Source organism: Apteryx mantelli, chromosome 1 (assembly GCF_036417845.1).
Source record: "Apteryx mantelli isolate bAptMan1 chromosome 1, bAptMan1.hap1, whole genome shotgun sequence".
NCBI lineage: Eukaryota > Metazoa > Chordata > Aves > Apterygiformes > Apterygidae > Apteryx > Apteryx mantelli.
In genome coordinates, this window is record NC_089978.1 from 57,752,256 (window position 1) to 57,775,609 (window position 23,354).

At 37.2% G+C, this 23,354-nt stretch overlaps 1 protein-coding gene across 2 annotated transcripts in view; it reads left to right on the forward strand.

The window, feature by feature from the left end:
• Positions 1-23,354, forward strand: part of GPC6 (glypican 6) — a 769,191-nt gene that overhangs the window by 234,616 nt on the left and 511,221 nt on the right. For both annotated transcript variants that reach the window (XM_067293321.1, XM_013951337.2), the window contains exon 2: positions 6,216-6,374. In XM_067293321.1, coding sequence (XP_067149422.1) covers positions 6,216-6,374 — 159 coding nt within the window. The remainder of the gene's footprint in view (positions 1-6,215; positions 6,375-23,354) is intronic.

Genomic DNA, 23,354 nt, shown 5'->3' on the forward strand with positions numbered 1-23,354 from the left:
GTACTTCTTCTGGTAGTTTAGTAAGGAAGACTCTAGGGACTTTATCTCTTTCTTTAGCAGCTGTGTGGTCCTAGTCTGAACAGGTTTGCCTTGGCCTCAGCTCTGTAACTTATTACTGAGGGCTTCCCAAGGACAGCAGGGTCAGGGCTTCTTGTAAATGAATGTTCCCTGTGGGACTCATAATGAAGAGACTGTTAACTAATTATTGGTCTGTTTGGAAGGCATTCATTTTTTAATTGACCTCAAAGCACTCAAGGAACAAAAGGAATCTGAGGAAAGATGATTTGGGTCCAGGACAAACAAATGAGTCCTTTTCCTTCATGGGGTAGTTGCACTGGTTTATTAGAGTCCAGCAGACATAAAAGTTTTTCAAGTTTATTATTCTGGTCATTTAAATTAGGAGATTTATTTCTGATGTCATGGTCTGTATGTTACAGACAGCTTTCCTCCCCTTGATTCAGTTATTGTATTCTGTGCAAACATTGCTCCCATCAGCGCTTGTTACGACAACATTACAATAGAATTAATTTAAATCATAATCTGTTTCCTTTTAGTTTAAGTGGGAAAGTTCAATTCTGCAACTTGCGTGTCAGGTGCAATTTTATAGAGGCTGCTTGCAGGGCTGTTATATCCCACAGAGAAGATAATTACAAAGTCAGAAGGAGCCTTAGGACTCTTCATTAGGGAACAGGTTTTGTCCAGCAAAATGATATTTTAATTTTCACTATTTGAATATTGGCTGAAATGATGAAACTCATCTTTCTAATTTAGTTTTAACTGCTAAATAAGTGAATGCAGAAAACATGATACTTCTTTTTTTTCTTTTTTAAGATAAAGGTGATTGTAAATCAGATTATTCTACAGCACTATTTTATCTTTGCTTGTATGAGTGACAGAAGGTTATATGTGTGTTGGAGGGAAATAGTGTTCCATAATAGAAACTTAATAATGCGATCATAAAAAGTTCTCCCATTTTAGACACTTAGTCCTGATTTCACAGGTAGAGTACTTAACACATTACCAGCTTTGAAAAGCAAGTGTTCAAAAACATAATCACCAGTACAGAAAGAGAACCAAATCACAAAGCAGTGGGCAAGGTTATAGCTGAATGAGTATTTTTTTTTCTCTCTCTCTTTCTATTCATCATATTTAAAAATAAAAAATACAGAAAGTATAGAAATAAGTTGGAAAATGTTAATCCAGAAATAGAACTGTGGCAGCTCCAGCCCCTTGTAATTCTGAGAGGTATGAAGTTCTGAAGACTGTAATAATTTACACTGTCTTCTCCACCAAGGGCTGCATATGAGCTGGTCTCATGTTCAGTCTTCAAAGCAGATCCATAAAGACAGATATGTGTATTTTTAAAGAACGTGGTTAATGAGGAAGCCCAAAATTGCAATCACATTAACCTGATTCGCAGGATGAAGGAGGTGAAGCTATCCTCTCTTCCTTTAAATTTTGTCAATGCTGACAGGGAGACCAAGTCTGAAAGCACACATTGCATTTACTCTTTGTATTTATTGACATGTGTTCATTTTGGCTTTATGAAGCAGTGTGGTGATCATATGTTTCCATTATCACCAGTCATACAATTAGTCCTACCATTTTGTAGGCAGAACAATAGAGGTAAAAGTTTTTTTTTACTGTTTTTTAATTTATAATTTGGATAGAAACTGTAAAAAATTGACTACCTCATAAAGAACTGTTCCTGAAATTTCTAAACTTGCAACATGACCCATAAGAATTCTGGCTGACGTAAAATATTTTCTGTGAACATGCTTCCAGTTGTAATACTGTAACCAATGCTTGCATCAGGCGTTCATGAGATTTGGTGGTGAAAAGGGTAGTGTTATATTCCGTAGGGTTTATTACACCTTCAAATTGTATCATCTGGAAATAGTTACTGTGCTCAAATCAGGTGTGGCGTTTTGATACACAGTAGAAGCGTTTATTCGGTTTGAGAGCTGTAAGCTGCAATTTTTCAAAAATCTCTAGTGAGTTTCTGTAGTGTTTTGTGGCGATGCCAAACTGCCGTATATCTGAATATAAAACAAGTGCTTTATAAATTTTTTTATTACACTTCAAAGCAACATGCTAGCACAATTACCAAACTCCACTGCAAAAGTTGCCAGTTTGGAACATGTGAAGACAGGTGTGAGATTACAGCTGTAATAAAAGTGAAATTGAGTACTGGGCAGCTGAATTTATAGCAGGCAATTGATTTGATTTATATAACACAGGCCGCAAAAGGAGAGACATGTAGGTCAGCATCTTCAGTTGGAAACAGTGGTTGGAGGAGTCGTGGTAAGCTGCAGGGAACTGCTGAGTTAATACGTGTTTCATCTGGCATAATGCTGGTGCAGCGTAACTGCAGTCTGTCGAGCTTGTCTGTGGAGACACCATTTGTGACAGGGAGAAACTAGTCAGTTATATCCAATGCCACTTGTGCCATAAAATCTTTGCTAAAATTAGCATAAGAATGTAGACCATATGGAGTTTCCCAAGGCAAGAATTGGTACTTTAGCTGTGAGCACATTTTCAGCCTGCAGAATACTTGAGGTGTGTGTATACACAAATCAGTGATTAAACTCCTTTTGGGGTAATAGAATAATATATTACAAAACTCAAATGGTAAATGATCCTGTTCAGGGAAACAGAGGAAGCACAATCAAACAGAGTTGCACAGTTATTTCCAACCCAAGCAGCCTGTGGTACGACTGATTTGCACAGAACAAGCAGAAAATCCAAAACAACAAAAAAAAAGCCCTTGATTAAAAAAGACAACTTTTGTTTTGAGAAAATAATGACCACTTTTATTTTCTGGGGAATGAATGATCTGGATGTAATAACATAAATTGGGGGATTAATAAACATAAACACAAAATGGTAATCACTGCTTTAAAAAAGGAAATTAAGATCAAGCATACAAAAAGGACCATTTGTATGAGGAAGTTTCCATTTGCCATTTCCAGGAAATCTGCCCAAATTTTTGGCCAAGTTGTGAGCCCTTGGGAACTGAAGCCACTCATGGCCAGTGGAAACATGCTTATGTGCCACAATTTCTAAAGTCCTCATCTTTGCTGAGCATACTTGAACTTCTTAGGCTGATCAGCCTACAAACACTCCATTGCCACAGAGCAGAGGAAAATACTTTTGCTTGATTTATACTCTGGCCTGAACCTCCAGAGCAGGAAACAGGAGGAGGAAAAATACGATCTTGAAGCAGAACATGAAGAGTAACACCATATTTTTGTTATTATTGCTTTCCTAACAAAATGCAGGGAGTCCATGGGGGGAAGAAAGGAGAACTAGAAATGTTGTTTTAAAAAGCTGATTATAGTTTAGTGAAGTGTTTGTGGTGAAGGTAGATGGTTAGTATAGATGATACTGGAAGATACATTGTTAGGAGAGGAAAGGGAAGAGGTGGTGTATTGTTGTGAGTAGTGAGTTGTGAGTATTTCTGATAATAACGAGTTTCACATTTCAGCAGTTAAGAGCGTAATGAATGTATAAGGATCCAGTGAATTAAAAAGAAGAAACTTAATGAAAGTACATATGTAGGTATATGAAATAAGTACAGTATAAATCTGAATGAGGTCATAGTTGCTAAGGTGCATTTTAAAATAAATTGGGAAGCAGGCTTTGTAGCAAAGAGAAAGTAAGACCATAAATAAATAAGGGAGGGTAAAATTAATAATGCTACACAAATGACTGCAGTACTGAATTCAATATTCTTTAATGTGTTGTAATACTCAGAATAACATAATGTCTTAAAAACCTACACCTGTGGCCATTATTCACTAAGCTTTAATGATTAGTGTTAGTTCAGTTGATAGTCTGGCAGTTCTGGAAAGCAAATAAAGCCAGAGAGAAAAGAAGAAAAAATAATGTGAAATGAACAGAGGAAATAAAAATGAATTTTATAAAAATTCATGACTCCAGCGCTAAAGGGAGTTATTGTTATACAAAGCATAAGCTACCGCTATGGCTGGAAATGAGAGAGCATGTCTCCCCAGTGCTTTCCACTGAGCAAAACCCGCTGAGTTTATCTAGGAAGTGGGTTACCAATGTATGGAGAGGGTATTTATGTTTTATTTAATCAAAACTATACAACTGCTTGTAATGGCGCTGTTTCAGTTTTCCTTGTCTTTCTGACCTATAATAAGAACTCAGGACATGACTGTTACTCCAGGAAGGTTTATTCAGGCTTAATATGTTACCCCCTTAATTGCATGCAGCCTGTTGAATAGTTTCAGTTTAATGTGACAGCAATGTAGAGGTCTCTTAAATACTCAGTTCCTGTAAGATTCATGAACATCTGCAGCAGGCACAGAAGAGAAATGCCAAACTGCCCCCTCCCAGAGAGGAAAGCAAGCATCGTTTTGCTGTTATCATTTATGTTTGATAGCAGCTGGCTGATCAGTCCTTACATGTGTTGTTTCTGGCTTAGATGCCTGATTTGGAGAATGGGAAGGGATTAAGGTGATAGTGTTGGGAGGGCTTAGCAGACGTGGGAGACAATCCCTACATTGTTTTGATGGTAATGCAGCGTCTCTTTTTCCGTGTTCATACAGTGTTTAATGCAATGGTGGTTTGGTATGTGGCTAGGAATTGTAGGTAGAACAGTAACTGATAATAATGAAATGATCCTTCCTCAAGACGTATAGCTGTGAGTTTTTTAAAAGTTTTGGGACTGCTAAAAGAAATCTCATGGCTTTACAGGTGAACTCTTGCAGAAAAACAAATTAAGTCTGGGCTGATGGGTCAGGCCTGAGGAGTGACTAAACTTCAAATCAAAAGACTTCATTCAAAAACTAGTATAAAAACTGGAATATGGTCAGGGCAGACTCATGTGCAAGATGATGTTTATTCTAAGCATGTGCAAACCTCTTTTTGATGCTGTTTTCAAGATGATGCAGCAGCTAAATGTATGACACCCCTGGGAAGTATAAACCTCAGGGCCTGATTCTCCTCAATACATAATATGAATGGTGAAAAGTAGCCTTAAAGTAGGTATAAACTGCATTTAAATCTTCTTTATGGCTCAGCAGTGGTACAAAGGAGCCTTGATATAAATGAGAATCAGGTCCCCAGTATTTATTTAACCCTTGGGCTTTGTATATCATTTTATTTGCACCTTTAAGAGATTTGCAGAGGGATTTTTAATCAGGATTTGGTGTACAGAAAGCTAAATGTTTTCATTGCCTTACAAGTAACTTTAATCATAGAGGCAGATGATTCTTTTTATTTCTCGAGGGCATGGTAGAATTTCCTGCCTTCGTACAAACTGACCTAAATGTTTCTGACACCCATAGTACAGTGTCAATTGGAAATTCACATTTCATGTAATAACAGACCATTTTAATTTCATGAGCTAAAGAATTGGTTTCCACTTGCAAATTGTACTGAAGAATGCAATATTGTCAGAAGAACTGGCACAGTGCTTCAAGAGATAAATCTATTGAATTAAATAAGAGGCTTTCATTACCTTTTACATTGCATTTCCGTATAACATAAGCATTAATTAAACTCTTCATTGCTTTCTCCCGTTCAGTGGAGCATTTGCCGTGTCTGACAAGAAATGTTGTCCACGAAAACATGTGGCACCCAAACACAATCATTAAAATTCACTTACTCAAGCAAAAGGGAAAAAAGGGTAGAAGGGGAGAGTGTTTTGGTGCATTTGGGCAAGCACTGAGACAGAAGGAAATAATCACATTTCAAACCACCTTTTCTGCCCAACAGAGTAGGACCATGTTACAGAAACATGTAATTTCTGTTTTTCAGGTTTTGACAGCAAGAAATCCCTGGTGGCTTGTAACTGCTCATGTCACTAGGTATCTCTCAAGGCATTTTGGCTACAAACAGAAAGCAAGCAATTGTCATAGAATTTTTACGTTTTCCCCTGTTTTTGAGAAAGGCTTCCTCAGTTTAAGAATTATGTTAAGTCTGAAATAGTTTTGCCTTCTGAAGTATCAAAAAGCCTCAGCAAAACATATCTCCCCACCTGTGTGAGGAATGCCCAGCTGTGGCAAAGTCATTGATACAGATTCAAAATGTTTCCAGTGAAATGGTCAAGCCTTAAAGAGCTCCTTGTACAGCACACATTTCATGATTGATGGGATATCATATATGCATATAAAGTTCATGGAAAACTCTGCCATACATCTATTTAAATTTAAATATTTCTAATGCATTTTCTCTTGTGATTCCAGGGGAACATTTGAGAATCTGCCCTCAGGAATATACATGTTGCACCTCAGAAATGGAGGACAAGTTAAGCCAGCAGAGCAAACTGGAGTTTGAAAACTTAGTGGAGGAGACAAGTCACTTTGTACGCACCACTTTTGTGTCCCGGCACAAGAAGTTTGACGGTAGGCTGGATATAATTTACTTGTTTTCAAGGTTATGGGATTTAAGTCAGTTATCCAAGATGAATTCCAATGTTCTTTTCCCTACAATTTGATATCACATTTGCAGTTGTCAGTTTGGCTAAGATAAGGGTTAACTTACAGCTGGTTCCCTTATCAGCCTTGTGAGTATTGCCTTTAATTACAATAACATCAAGAATCGGACTGTTAAGCACCTGCAGGCTTGGCTAATGTTGAGAAACAAGATTAGATATGCATAGAGAGGCTTATAATTTTTGTATCCTAATTTCAAATGCAAAATTTAGATTTGCAATTATGTTCACTGTTGCAAGATGAACTATGGATCTCCCATGATTTTTGTTATTGCAGACCTATTTTTTGTGGTCTGCAGCCTGTAGCCTTAAGGCTCTAGTTTTTTCCCGAATGATTTTCTTAAAATGTACAGAGTCTCTCAGAGGGTCTTGGTTGCAGTCAGGCCTCAGCTGCACTTGGGAGGGATGTTAATGCAAACCACGCAGGCAGTATTAAATACAAATCTTTTCTATGTCGGAAAAGTCGATAAAGGCAGTTTTTGTTTTTTATTTGTTTGTCATTACTCTGATCTCTTCTGGCCCTCAGCCTTTGTAAGATCTGGGAGAGGAGTCAAGGGTCCATTGCCACAATTTGCTAAAAACTTTTCTTTAATAATAAACATTAAGCAATTTTTATGTCTGTATCCATATTTGCAAGTCACAGTTTATGAAGTTCTTCTCATAAACTGCAGATTAGCAAACATTAAAAGAGCTTCAGAATGATTGGTCATGCCTTTAGCTAAGTATGAAATCTGTATTTATGTTGACTGCTTCCCTCTGTGCATTTTTGTGTCTGAATAAACGTGGACACTGGAAACCATCAAAAGCAACTGCAGGGCTTTTCTCTTTTTCTAGAAGGAAACCGAGATGATCCCTGGTGTTTGGTGAGCAATGCAGTTTACTGAAAATGCCGGCCTGATTTACCACAATGTTCAGAGGCTACCTTTCTAATTATTTGGCAACCTGATGCCTTTTGGTATTGCAATGAACTTGAGCATATGATGGCTTTTTCAGTAACCCAAAATTCTGTAAATCAAGGCTGTATGTCTTTATTGATGGTAGGGAACACCTCAAAGTTATTGACCTGTTTTAAACATTACATTCTGGGATTCTTATGGATCTGCTCTGCAGGAAGTCAGATTAAAAGACTAGGTGGTTTCTTCTGGCTTATCATTGATTTTTTAAGGGAATTTGCAATGCAAAGTCTCAGTATCATCACTGAGCAACTGAACTTTATGTCACAGTATTTTAATACCATTCTAAAATTTTTCAGAAGTTGTTCATTTATATGGAAAACTGCTTAGTCTTTCTAGGAGGGCAATAAGTTTATGGAAAAATATATCCATCTAATAGTCTGTGTCCTTCAGTATAAAAACAGTTAGATTTTCTTGCAATTTAAAATAGGATGGCAGCTTTTGGCATAAAAACAAATATTGAATTGTTAGATGGCTTCAATGTTATAATTCTTGGTATCATCTTTTTTGTTTTAATTTCGTACTTTGATCATACAAGGAAGTTCTGATACATGACTCTGCCATTTGTTGCTGGTATATCACACAGAATGAAACAAATACAGCCAGTTGTAATCATTTCATGGAAGTTTTTATACAAGACCTGTGTTTATCAAGAGCAGCATATCTAAGCAACAACAGCATATGTGATCATTTAAGTAATGTTGAGACAGAGTATATTATCATTGCTCCTGTGAGGAATTAATTTGAACTAGTGTTGGTGCCAGCCTCTTTGTTCATGCAGACATTTATATAACTTTGCAAACTTTTGCAAAATAATATGGAAGTTTTTGCAGCATTTGCTTTTTTTTTTTTTTTTTTGGTGTACCAGGGATGCCTTAGGATGATGCTAGTTTTGACAACATATGACACTCTAAGGGAACTCTCTGTTGAATTATGATCTGACCTTCATATGTCTTACCCTTGTTATCTTAGAGTATTTTGGATTTTCTATCATGTCCTTTCTGTCCCAAATCCATATACTTAAGCACAGATTGAAAGATTTTCTGATTGCTTTTCTGAGAGCTAATTTGAAGACTGTTTTCCCTTTTAGGATTTTACCTCAGATCCCATTTATGATCTAATCTTTTACCAGGGAACTCAATCTGCTGTAACTGAAAGATTGTCTCTTTAGCCTCAGGTCAAACACACACTCTATATACGTTTTTACATCATTTCTATATCTATTTTTTATGTTTCATTTTTACCAGAACTGCAGTTCCTTCCAAATTTCTGTAATAACTAACTTCTGTAATATCTATAAGCCAGAGAAGCTAAATATGAAATTCTTAACAGAGAACTTTTAAAACTATTAAGTGCTTTGGAACCAGCTACAATCAGAAAAAAAGAAAAGAAGTCTTTGTTTAAACTGGCAATCAGTTCTTGCCTGTTAAAGCCCCATACAATGTTCTTCATTAGTCCTCCGCATTTCTAAGGACTTGTCACTGTGATGGGAATAGTAATTGCTTCATTCTTCTAGGTTCATTTTTTCTAATTGTTTTATTAGCGTATATAATTGTTATATTAACATAGTATGTGGGGTTCAGCGATCACTCAGAGCCAAAGCTCTAACAATAGTATTTTTCACTGGGTTTCTGTATTCTAGCTGGTAAGTGTGAATTAGCATGAGTCACTACACAGCATAATACCAGCTGCCAAATGTTTCTTGAATGTTCTTGAACCTTATGCATGGATTTGTACATCTGTATTGCCGACACCTGCATACTTGCTGTTACGTTGCCATCTGGATGGTCATTTGCAGAAATGTGAGGTTTGGAATTTCAGTTTGGGGTGCATAAGGATCCAGTGAATCCTTTCCTGGGAATCTTGCCTAAAGAAGAAAGCCTCAAAACGGCAAAGATTATGTTAAATACAGTAGGTGATCAGTTTTGCTAGCAAAGAAGAGAGCACCTGTTTCAGCAATGGCACTTCCCAAAGCTAGAGGGGGAAAAAAAAAAGAGCCAATAGGCTTTTAATGAGCTTCCAATAGGCAGGAAAGTCACATGAAGCAAAGAGTTCCAGCAGGCCTGGATTCTTCTTTTACTGCAATGTTTAGGGCAGGACTAATCCAAATAAGCAGACGTGTAACAATCAGCTGTTTCCTGTTCCTAGCACTAGAAGAGCCATCATGTTCGAATTCTTGGACCCCCACTGCATACCTCAGAGCAGCTTAAAATATACTGTGCTCCCAGTGTAGTTGTAATAGTATCATCTTATTATCACCAATTCCCTTGCATGGTGGCTTTGCTGAGCAGCTGTTTCACAGACAAGCCAATTTCTTTTAAGTATTGCTCCATCAGCAGCTGAAACCAACCCTACCGGAAGGTTTTGTCATGAATGTTAATGAGCAGACAAATATCTGCTCAGTGGCATTTCCTCACTAATCCTTTGAATAACTATAGGCAAATTATAGAAAATAATTTTATTTTAGCTAAATTGATCTGATCCTGATTAAAGAGACACTGTCTCCTCATTCTCATTAAAAAAAAAAGAGGAGAGAAGTATTCTTGGTAGTAGTGTTAAAAATGAAAGAGTGTCTAAGAATAGCTGTCATGAGCTTGAACAGATATGGATAGCCTTCAGCAGAAAGTGTAAGCCACGATGCCATTTAAGGAAAATAACCTAAATAGGATAAGAACCAATCTGCAGCTTCATTGATCTATCTTACAGGGTCATCATTCCCTATGGTCCTTTTTTTACAGTCTTGGAGAAGCATGATCCATACCCATTAGTGCTGCTTGTATTTCTTACAAACATTACCAGCAGGAGCAGTGTAAATTATAGGGCAGGAAAGAAAGTTTCAGAGATAATCCCCTAAAACAATACCTGCAAGAAGAGCTAGCATCCCAGAAACCTTGTAGCACCTTTTCTTTTTCTTTCTTTTTTTTTTTTTTCACTATTTGTGGAAAAACTTGGAGGAAAACAGTGTTTATGCATCTTTTCTTGATATTGGAGTTGGCAAACATGCATTTAGGCCTTTCAACAAAATAAGAACTCTTTAACTGGATGAACCCTCATAGCCAGGTGTAAGTGTCTCAGAGTAGACTTTGCAGAAAAAGCATGGAAAATAACTGTGAGTAAAATAAGGGAGCTGCTTGAAGATGGAATATGCTGAATTTCAGTTGCTTGGCCACTGTAAGTCCTCTGCACTTTCTCCTGCCTTTGCTGCCCAACCTGCCAGCCCAGCTAAAGCCCCAGGTCTGGCAGCTGAGCATACACAGGCCTTCTTCATGCCTGGAGCATCACTGATGCCAGGGACTTCTGCACAGCAGCATGAGTGCAACGGCTCAGCAGGCCTCTTGCAAGCTGCTCACTTGCTGTTGTCATAGTCGGCAGGTGAAGAAGGACTTAGGGCAGGATATCTTTTTCATGCTTTGCTTACTTTGACTGGGCTAGGGTGTGATTTCTTTGCTTTGTTTCTGTGGTTTTTGGAGGCAGGGAATCAGAAGGCTCTGCCTTTTCCACATGGCTGTTTGGAAGGGAGGAGGCTTTTAAGGAGTGCAGGAGAGTCAAACAGATAGAGTACAGTCCATGATCCTTCTGCAACTACTCATATTATCCTTCTGCAACTACTCATATTATTCTAGTCCCATGACATCCGTGATGGAATATAGGCCCCACTCTATGAATGCTGTGATATCAGGTATTTTGCTTTTTACTTCTGCCCAAGGTGATAGTGTTTTGTTTGTTTGCTTTGCTTGGTTTTGTTTTACAGGATTTCAGTGTTACTTTGAACTGTGTTTCCCATCAAATACAAAATCCATTGCAGGACAGGTGGATTTTTAAGACTCAACTGTTAGGCTGTTTCAATGCTAGCAGGTCATAATTTCCATATAACTCCTCCACTGTTTTAACAGACTGCATAACTTCTCCACTTCCCAAAATACAGGCCTTACAGCAGTTATAAGCTGTAAAAAATGGTAACATCTGCTGGCTTGTAGTAGGTAACTGCTGCAAGCCTTTGCTGGACATCTGGTGCAAGTCTCTAAACTTTACAGAGATGCCTGATAAAAGGTCCCATTACATTGTATTTGAAATGAAACATTAATTTGAAAACAAAGTATTCTAGACTTGAACCAAATACCATCAGAGCTGATAATAGCCTACAAGGAATCTCTATCACATACAAGAGATTTAGGGTCTAATCCTGTGAGATGTGTATTGAGGTTACTGCTTATCATCATTTCAAATATCATGTGAAAATTTGTTTGCAAATTACTTCAAATCACAGTAAATAATAATAATAATAAAAAAAGTTGAACAGGAGAGGAGGTGCTGCAAGCCTATGAAACTTGGAAAGGAAGGGTTTGCTGCATAGTAAGAACAGTTTCCTGCCAGGGGTGCAAATTCACATCACCTGTCAAGTCTGGTACTGACATGCAGTAATGTAGGCGCTGGCTTCTTCTGCGCACTCCCTGCAGCTAGAGCTGTACTTCATGCATTCACAATGACTTGTTCTCGCTCCTCTCCCACAGCCTCATTTTCTAAGTGCAGCTGGCCAGTGGACCATGTAATCTCCTAACCAGCTGCATCAGGTTTATGAAGCTACAAAGTGAAGGACAAGCTGCTGCACTGTGCTGCAACAGGGGGACGTGACCCACTCCCGGATGGATGTCACTAGAAAGTGTGTTGTCCGGGTATAGACAAATCTGTGCCACATTTATGTGTACTCTGATACACACGGTCTCATGTGTTGAAACACATGGACTCTGAGAGGGCAGGAATCCAGTCTTTTTCTTATTAAACTGAGAGCAGAATTCCTCTTGCTGATTTTTAGTGTCCTCAGGTGTCCTGTAGGTTTTCTCTATAGTGCACAGAAAATTATAGGTGCAGATCATGCTTGTCTAAAATATACACGGCAAATAGGTCAGAAAAGTCTCTTTCTGAAGTGCTTATTTCTCTATATTGATTAGAGAGGGCACTGAGTTCAGATATAGATGTCTATACTGTGGACATGTACATTTGTTCAAATAAACTCCATCCTGAGGAACGTAATATAGCAGTGAAACATCTAAAATACTTTTGAGACTCTCTGTGCTTTATTTTCCTCCTTTAAAAAAGTCATTTTCTACTTTTTTCTATAGTGTTCTGGGGAAAAATACATTAAAAATATTGAGCCAACTAGGCACTATGGTGGTGAGTTATTTATTAAGTATCTTATATTGGTTGAAAAAAGGCTTTCCTGTTAAATTCAAATAACATTTAATCTTGACTTAAGCTCTGAATAATACACTTTTTTAACATCTTATGATGGAAATTATTTTCTCAATTTAATGTCCAAGCCTTAAAAATACTAACCCATAAATAAAATTACTGATTTCTGAATACTGAAGCTCCTGTGATTAAAGATGTTTCATATGCATGTGCAGAAGAATAGGATTAATAACGGATTCTGCCTCAACTCTATAATACTGATGAAAGATATCAGTATTCTGAAAATGTCATCAGAGTCTCTGTTACCCATCCCTGATTCTTACCCTGACAGTAGGTGCACACCTGACACACAGCAAGGACAAAACCATGTTGTAAGAATGAAAAATAGGGACTGGATATCAAAACCAAGCTTCAAAACAGTGGGATTCATATGTATTATCAGCACCTCGGATAATAGGAATGGTGGTCTTACCATGTCTTGTTTGTTGTCTTCAGCCCTCATTAAATGGCCAAAAATTGTTTCAGAAATGAATTTCTCAACTATATTACACAAGCATTATTGTCTTTTTGCTGCCCTCCCCTATTTAATTCTTTTACCTGTGTGTCCAAACAACGGGAAATTAAAAGCAAACTTTAAAATAGTATATCAAGAAATGGGTTCTGGAATATTTGAAAAATGATTAAGTGAATCATTATTCACTACTGTCCCTATATTTCTACATATATAAAAAAGACCATCACTTTTTAGAGTTTATTTGAAATTAAAGTTTCCTCCTTTTACCTCTGCCCTGTGGTCTTCCAGAAAAATAGGGAAATGGCTCCTTCTCTGAGAGGAGTGTCATAGATATGTCACTTTTAGTGTTAAGATGGTTGCTTTAGGGATGGGAAAGGACTGTGTGCCTGTGTGCCATAATTATTAAAGTCTACTTGTGTTATACTTTGTGATAAATGTGAAAATTGCATGTATAATTGAGAGCTACCAGATCTTCAGACATGCCTTATTAAGAAAGGTATGGCACAAGGGTATTGTTTCTGGATTCTTCCCCCTTGCTATACAAGTGCTTTAATTCTATACCGGTAGCTGACAGGTAAAAACACATGTCCCCTGCTTAAACTCCCGTAGTGCAATCTAGCTGCTTGTCTATTTAGGTACCAACGGAAAGGAGGAGCCGCCAGTCTCCGTCTGCATGTGCAGCCCCACTCATCAGCACTGGGACTGGGAGGGCTGACAAGTGGTGTGTGCGCAAGCTGGTTAGCCTAACACCATGCTTACACAACAACTGTTGCTTGGTGTGACACTACCGTAATCAAAGCAGTTCCTGCTGGCCAGGCTGCTACACATAAAATAAAAGCAGATTACCAAGGTATAAGCCCTACTGGTTTATCTGTGTGGCATTATTTAGTGTGCAATTGTATTTGTATTTTTGTGCAATTGCTCAGGTATCATTTCTGTAACCTTGTGTCTTAAAAAAAAAAAGAAGTACTACTCAGTAGGTCATGGCAGCTAAATTATTGAAATATTCCAGTATTTCTAAATATATTGGAATACTACATTTCACTGATTCTCCATAAAATGTTTTATGAATCCTTTTTCTGAATATTATTGATACAGTTTCAACTCTTCCACTTCTTGGGATATTTGATTAAATTGGGATCCTTGTTTTCAGCTTTCCTGTTTTCCAAGTTGTACTGAAATGTCTGTGCTTGGTGTAATTATTGTATATGCATCACTTGTTCGGTTTATTCTGGTGCATGTATACATTCATTTATAAGCTTTATTAGAAATAAATTCTTTCACTTTTTTTGCGGTTGTTACCCTATAGTTGTGCTTTATGCATTCATAATCATGCATATGCATATGCATTCATATCACTGTAGCATTAGTTAAATGTTTCAACAATGTGCAGGCCAGTAACCTGTCATTAATAGCAGTGATATACATAAGGGTAACAGATATCACAGGATGGGATTAGCTGGGAATGGGGTAAAAGACACAGAAGTAGGACCCGAAGTATTGTGCTGTGAACTGATCTGTTATGACTATAAACCTGTAAAGGACAGTAGAGATCTTAAAAGAGCAACCTTAAATGAGAAATTTGATGCAGATTTGTCGAGGATAGTCTTCGCATTAGTGGAAAGACAGTGAACACCATCACTACTGGAAGCGTGCTTTGAAGCTATGCTGAGAATTAAAAAAAAACAAAAAACAACATAAGCCCTGAAATAAAGCTTATCTAATAATAGCGTTTTGGTTAGCTTTACAAACCAATCTCAAACACTTTCTAGAAAGCAGTGGGAAGAGAATTGTTTTTTTGATATCTACTGTTCTACATATCTCTGCAACTTTCCTGGAATTCCTACAAGTAAAATGCATATGAATTTAGGTTCTCATTAAACATAAACTTAAATACCTAACAGAGTGAGCTTATGTCACCTACTTTGGTGCCTCAGGAAGTTTCAGTATTGGCCATGGGCCTGAAGAAGCTTCTAGACTTGTGTTTGCCATCAGGAGTGGATCCCCGAGTCTCAGACATCTCAGCATCATTTTTGGACTCTACCCAAACCCAGCCAGCTTGGATCCACTGCATAGTAGTGAGACTGAGCTACAGCTATGAAATTAGTCAGTTTTTTAGTGAGATGCATGAAGAGCCATCCTTTTCCAATTTGTAGTCTATATTTGAGATTCAGCTTCCTATTTTGATACCAAAACAAACATGGTCAGATATTTTAAAAAGCTGCTGTGCATTTGCAAATATGGCTACTCAACTTCTTAAAATTAAGCATGTGTTTATATGGATTTTGAGTCTTAAGTAAAGGCATCCAGGCTTGAGCATTCTGGCCAATGCACATCGGGGAAGGGTGTTTTTTATTTTTATTCACTCGAAACCTGAACTACTGAAAATTCCATGTTTGGTAAGGTTCATTGCATTGCCACATTCTACTTGGTGTAGTTTTGCCACTTCAACCCAGAGTCCAGCCATTCTTAGAGTTTATTTTTTTAGACTGTCCTTCTAGCAGTGTAATCAATGGGAAGGGTGACATTTAAAACAGAGGCAAGATACTGCTAAATCAATATCCTTAACTGCTCCACAGCTATGAAATGCATCCTGCACGCACCAGAGAGCACACATGGCCTTATTCTGTGCCAATGTGCTGCTTGAAATGCCATCTCTGAAAAATCTCACTGGCGTGACAGCAGTTTAGAGAGAGAGCGGAAGAAATGGAAAGCTGAGTGATGCTATTAGCAACTGTCAGAATGGGTTAATGAGGAATACACAACCTCACATATTCCTGTCTCTAGGATGTTTCTTTGAATCTTCTCAAAATGTCATTAATACGCTGATATTCCCTTAACCACTTTTCAGTGTTTGGCATAGCTATCATTTTATCAATACCAATTATTAAGATACTTTATAGATTCAGTTTCATTCTGTTGGTTTACTTAAAGAGATTATTTTGTTGTACTACAGTGGCTGTACACAGTGGTACAACTGTGTTGACAGTCGTGCTACTTAAATATCAGTCAATTTAAGTCTATGTCAGACACTTTAAACTGTGCAGAGATATATTTCTAAATTCCAAGAAGTGGACTGAAACAAACAAACTAGTATTCTGTGGGAGGTTATGCCCAAGCTGAAGTTATTTTAGTTTGGCATATTTTTCAGCAGTCCCACCACCAGTTCTCAAGCAAGCTGCCTGGTCACATACTTAAAGTTAGGGGTATAATAAAGTTCCTTGCTGGACTAGATTAACTGTGAGTTTATAACAGCTTCTTTGTTAAATAAAAGTGAGATGTAAAGTATCAGGTGATCATTGAGTAAATTCATATGGGGCTTCTACTGCTCTTATACTGGAAATTACATAGCAACAGACTTTTTCTGCAGCTTGTACTCATGGTGTCCCAGTCCTTGAATATCTGCCTGCCTATCTATTTGTCTTCATTATTTGGTTAGTTCTAGTGTCATGCAGTCTATGTATAGATGTGATCATAGGACTAGGACCTTATTAAATCTGGCATACCCTTGTATAAATACTTCTTTTCATGCCTAACAAAATATCATGAAAACAGGAGACACTTTGGAAAGTAAATGAGAAACAAGACAAAATTTTCAAATGGATCTATAATAATGCTCCTTGTGGAAGGAAGATATTTTTAGCTACTTTAGCAGAGGAATCTGTGTGTACCTGATCTTAATTTTACAGAGTTCTTGAAAAGAAAAAACATTAGTATTGGTTCAAAGTAATAACTGATCAGTCCTAACAGCAAAGCCAGAGAGAGAATATTTTTCATGCCAAAATAATATCATGCTTAACTGTTCACTGGGTAGCCTAAAGGCCTAGGGTTTTTTTTGGATTTCTGGCATCTTACATTTCTACACTCTCTTCCTTAATGTGACTGTTTTTTTGTAGTGCTTTCTTCCATATGTGGTGAAATCCGTGACACTATATAAGACGAGAAAAAGCCCTGTTCAGTTCATCGTAGCCCATGGATAAGCCTGTGCTGGGACCTAACATACGCAGGCTTATCGCTAGACCTCTGCATGGGGATCAACTGCATTTTCAGCTGTTGCATATAATAAAATGCAGCAACCGACAGCAGTGGCATACCCACCACTTTTAAGGAAACACTCTGAAACCAAACTCCTTACCCTTACCTTCACCTCTTAAATGCTCTACTTACACATCAGTAGGTTGCTCATTAGGAGTTCATCGCGGCTGTAGTGGTGTGCCTGGGAGGAAAAATTTTTATTCAGCTGTTTCTAAAGAAATGCACTGAAGAAGAGTGACATGGAAGAGAAAGGGAAGATTAGAAGTGGGACAGGGACAGATAAGAACTGACTGTACTTTTGTGCTGGCCTTAGTCCCGTAAAAGGATGGAGAAGCATTGAAAGCCAGTGACCCGTGGAGGGCCAGCTGAGCAAGGGTATCTCTCTTGGAAGTCCTCAGGGGCTTATTGCTATTGCAGTCAATGGATTCATACATCAAGGACTGTGAGATCTGCTAAAATGTCTAAAAATATGAGTAAGGAAAGAAGGTTATTACCTGCGGGTTGTTTACAAGCAGATATGTAGTTATTATGAAATGCATAAATCTGCCCTCCTTCTGGCACCTGCTTTTCCTGTTGAACCCAAAGGAGAATTCGGAGAGCAAGAACTATCTGTAATGAAGCTTTCAAACATACAGCTTGAGAGGAAACAATTGTAGCATAGCATAAAAACAATAGCCATGTTTCCTGCTTTGACTAAAATCTCTAAATGTCTTAATCTCTTTATTTTGCTTTTCAAATGTTCATTTTTGCAAATTACTTAAATAGAAAACATATTACTATCCAGACTGAAAATGCCCTTATCAATACGATATATACATTTATTTTTCTTATTACTTGAGGCATATCCAGGAAAGCTATAATCTGTATCCGAGGTAGGACTGGTAGTGATATGACAGGCTTTTATATGTAATCTTTGGAATGCAAACAAATATAGCATTGGGGAAAAAAAGCACAGACCCAGTGGGCTGATTTGACCTGGCATCTATAGGGAAAGATTTATGTATCACTAATTCAGTGCTATAGGCCTGCAAAAAAAAAGGTATCCCTGAACTTTCTATTGATAGTTCTCAACCTGAGACTCCAATGGTAATATCGTTCATGAGTTTGTGCAATACTATTCATATGCATGTGAAATTAAAAAGTTAAAACTGTGACCACATGTTATTTATGGTTTGTTGCTTGCTCAGTATTTTTGCTTGTGACTTATAGACAAGGTTTCTTGATTTTTGTTTTTTTAAAAGAAGGAGATGAACTTCAATCTTGTATTTTAGGTGTTTTACCACTACTGGACATACTGGTAGCAAGATAATTTTTTGATGGCTACATTAGGGAAGGGTGCAGAGATAAAAGGGCAAAACAAAGCATCTTGTTCAACAAGAGTTTTTTTAGATCAAAATATTAAAAGAACACAATCCCAATAAAAAAGGAGGAATTTAATTGACTTCTGCTTACAAAGATTTAAAGGATTTTGTCAGAAGTTACTGTTGTTTGAATGTCACCTTGGTTTTCCTGATAATCTCATATACAGGACCCCAGTGTTCTTAGTTGTGGGTTTTCTTCTTTCTGTGTTTTCCAAAATCTCCTTCTGCTCCTAATGTTTAAGCTAGTTATGGTTAAACTCATATTTTTCAAGATTTTTAGATGTAATAGTTTAGAATCAATCACAAGGTCACCTTACTTTGATGTTCCTGCATACCATCAGCCAACTTTAAAGGAACTAAAATATTTTAGCTTGTTAAATACGCAAAAACTTCTATAGTTTCTTCTGACAAAAGAAAGGGGAGGAAGGGACACGGAGAGAGAGAGAGGTGAAAATTCAGCAATCAGGCCATGTAGTGTGGCAAGCAGCTCTTGGAGATAAGGACAAAATACTGTCAAGATAGTGACAAAATTAGGAGGAGGAAATTTTGAAAAGAAAGTAGTCGATAACCCAGTGCTTGAATGTGCTTAGCATGTCTGCTTATGTTTAGCTGCAACATAAAAATGTCAAAGTACCAATGCGGATTTCCAACTCTTAGTAAAGGGCCAGGCCCTGCTCCCACTAGTGCCTTTCCGCTTAGACTATTAAAAAGTCTTTATAAGACTACCCAGCAAAACTGCACACTATCAAATTTGCTAACAGACCATCTATGAACAAGTGTGGCAAGTTTTGCAACAGCTAAAAGGTTACTTCTCAGCTTTTGTTTGCAAAACATGTGTGAGCTAATGGAGTATCACATTTATATAGTGCTGGGGCATTGACCTGAAGTCTCTTCAGGAAATAGATCTAGGTTTTACCTAGCTGTGCTGTGCTTTACAGTGGAAACAGCCCACATTTTCTATAAGATGATAGTGTTATTTGTTCATTAAATATCAAAAGTGGATGACAACTTTTCTTTCCTTAAATCTTTATCATCTATACAGTACTGTGTTCTGTTCCTTCTTGGAAAGAAGTTATCTTCCCAAATTAAAGTCTCAATTCTTTCATTTGCCAGCTTAATTACTGAGTAAACTAGGGCAGCTCAAAGTTTACTATAAAGATCATGGTTTGTCTGGCTAGGAGAAAGTATTTCGTTTTGCTTCCACAGAGTTCAGTGATATTTGGGAGGAAATTTGGGGAATGATTTAGAAATAATCCAAGTACTTGTGCAGTCATATGGAGAAGAGCACCTTTAAGCCAGCCTGTCTTGTGAAAGCCAGATTCTGTAATTACAGGCACAGATAATTAACACAGAGAACTTTTTCTGATAATGGAGTCAATCAATCATGTTTTAACTGTTGACCATAGAATATGCTTATGGATTGTCAAGCTTATCCTGTTAATGATGACATCTCTTGTTGTATAGGATATGAGGAAAGGCTGAAAAAAGATTTAACAATGAAAATTTAGTAGATAAATGAGTATGGCCCCCTACCCCATCCACTACCAAAAAAGACAATTATGAATTGCATCTTAATTCTCAGAATGACAGGGCTCATTTTCTTGTCTTCATCTGCTGCTCTTTCTGCTTCTTCAAACATTTCTGAAATTGGACTCAAGACAATGCTAAATTTAAGAAAATTTGTAGTCAGATTTTGCATAGTACACTCACATTGTTCCTTTTAATGAAAAACATAATTCTCTCTAGCCACAAGGAAGGACTTTATGCATATTACTCACAGAGGGATGAATATGCAGAGGATCATTATATCTGACTTAAGGACATGAAAATCATAGATTTAAACGGGAATTTAAATCATGTAGCCCCAAACCTTTCAACCATAAGGATGCTATCTCAGGCATTCTTTTGAGTAGCTTATCAAACCCGGGTATGGAAAGCTCTTCTCTGTGTGAAAGAGTCTCAGGTATCTTTTGTTTTTCACCCTATGTATTTTTATTTTACTTTTTATGTTTTCGCCTAAACATTTTGAATAATCTAACTCAAGAGTGGCTAATTGAAATCTTGCAGCTTCTCTAGGAACTAAATAAGTATTCTTATAATGTTCTTATGCCTGTGAAGACAATGAAGAAACTGAGGCACATAGAAGTAATTTGACTTTTCTGAGTTCTCACAATTTGGGAGCAACAGAACTGTGAAAGGAACAAGGCTCAGACTCTTAAATATAGACTTATATATTATAGACTTATAGACTCTTAAATATACCCTCACCTTTCTTGATGTTAATGCCATAAAGTATTTGGACTAAGTTACAGTTTTTCTTAGCTGTCATTTATCCAAGCCTTCTCTGTAAGCAATAATTCTTTTAATTTTCTCTCATAAATTAATGTCCCTTTTTGCTCTGTTTTTGTAAATACCTTTCAGCTGAGTTTTTTAGTGCAGAAGTGTCCAGACCTGTACATAGCATTCAGTGAGTGTTTCATGTTGCAACAGAAGAAGCTTTTGTTGTAGAATGGGAGAGTTTTTTGCCTTATGAAAATGAAATTGATTTTTTTCCTTGCTACAATACTGTGTTACAGACTCACATTACATATATTACCCTCAGGTCATTTCCCCCCAGGTATTTGAAGCTTTTCCTAGTTACCTTACAGGCATTCACTTGCATTTTTTTAGATAGAACATACTTCAGTACTTGCTGCCAATTTTTATTTTCAGTCACTACAGGCTTTTTGTCTTATCTCTATATTAGTAGTTGCAGCACCTCCCATTTTGGAATCATCTACAAATTTAATTTATGTGCTGTTTACTCCTTTTTCCAGGTGATTAATAGATGATTCATCTGAAAAGAACACCCATCCTTTATCTGACACAAGCTCTTTGGGATATACTACTAACATAACTAATTAGACTGCTGAAATTCTGCCATAACCTCCTCTCATCATTGATCTTCCAAAACAACAGTGCTCTCTTTGTATCAAATTTCTGCTGTGCAGCTTCATGCTAGTTTCACACAGCTAAAGCGGATCATTGAACCCCAGTTATTTATCAAACAAAGCAAGCCTTTTGCTTCAGATCTGTTACCAAATTGCACTAAACTTGTGGCCTTCTTAGCTTTAGCGCTCATAAAAACATTTAAGGTTTGTTGGCACTAAAACTGTGTTTGCAAGTGCCATTACTGAATTGGCCACTCAGTCTTCTGTATCTCACTGGGTGTTATGCTGGTTAGTATACCTCTGAAACATTTGATTACTGCTCATCCTTGATTTGCTCAGGTTTTCTCCAAAATTAACAAATTGTTGCAGTAGGCCTGGCTGGGTTTTGATTTTAGCTAATAAATTCTGTCCAAGGCAGCATTCTCTGGTGACCTAGCTATAAATCACGAATATTAAACTTCAGTGTATTTTGCAGCACTTGATAGCAGTTAAGCAGAACCTGCTGACTATAGGCACTGTATGTAAGGACTTCAAAGATAGTTTCTCTATTACAAATTTTGTTTCAGTTGCCAGATACTCTATATTTACCATATTCCCACACAGAACTGGAAAACCAGTGTTATCCTCGTGTCATACCTAACCGTAAACAGCTGTTATGCTCAGTGATACCTGCTTATTCCTCCTCTTAAGAATATGTCTTATTCCTGAAAGCAGCAAGATACTGCCTTTTAGACTGGAGACAGATTGTATGCTGCTTTGTTCTGGCCTGTGCATGATTTCCAAGAGCAGGCTTTGCTCATAGCTTTCAGAAGAGGAAGAAGGGGATTGCTTAACAACGTATGCACTTAGTAAAGTGCAAATTCATTTTGTGGCAGCTTCTACCTTTTACTCTCTTTTTTCCTCCTCTTTAGCTATGCCATGCTATTTGTTCTCCAGGAAAGTGTTCTGATATCACAGGTACTCGAAGGTGTCAGCTGTTGCTAAATAATGGTGTTTGAATGATAAGTATACTCTCTGATAGAATGATTTAACTAGTACACTCTGTGTTTATTTATAATATAAATAGTTGTGACTGAATGCCCAGAATGTCTGCAGAATGTCTGTCTTTGTAAAAGCAAAAAAAAATAATATATATATATATATATATACAGGTAAAATATAATAGGACATGTTATACTAGCCATGTTGTCTTCCCAGAACCACAAATGAGAGCAGAACTGAAAGCACACACGTGTGTAGTGTAATCCTGTGGTTAGAAATACTGAGGAAGAAGAAATACAAACAGGAAGAAAGAGGCAGAAAAAGAGATGTATTTTAAGTCTTCAGCTGATGACAAGATGATAGGAAATTTGTTTTCAAATACTACAAATACACTTAAGTGTCCATGCCTTCAGCTGACAGCATATGATACATGTAATTAATTTGATGGCTGGCGTAGCACCTGCTTGTATAGTACTTAGCTGTGAGCTATCCAGTCTTAAGTCTCTGTTCTCAGAGGACTGATGGGAATCAGGATGTCATCTAGAGCCTTTTCTCTTGAAATATCTGTTCAGAGAATGACAAACTAAATGTTTTTATATTCGTTATACAGCTATTGCTTGAAGGTAGCTTTATTAGTGAAATGATTCATTTATGCTTTGCCCTTACTGTTCAGTAAGTGATCTGTTTGTCTTTGCCTCTGGAAGACAGAAGTGCAGGTCTTATAAAGTAGTACTACCACAGTTTCAAAACATGATATTTTAAATGGAAACAATGAAACCTGATACTTGAAAACTCTATGTGTGAAAGATATTATTAGGGATGATGGTATTAACAAAAATATTAACAGTAATTACTGTTAATCTACCTTAATATAACCTGGAAATGTATGTCTAAAATGTAGGTATATTGTGCATGCCTGTATGCCTT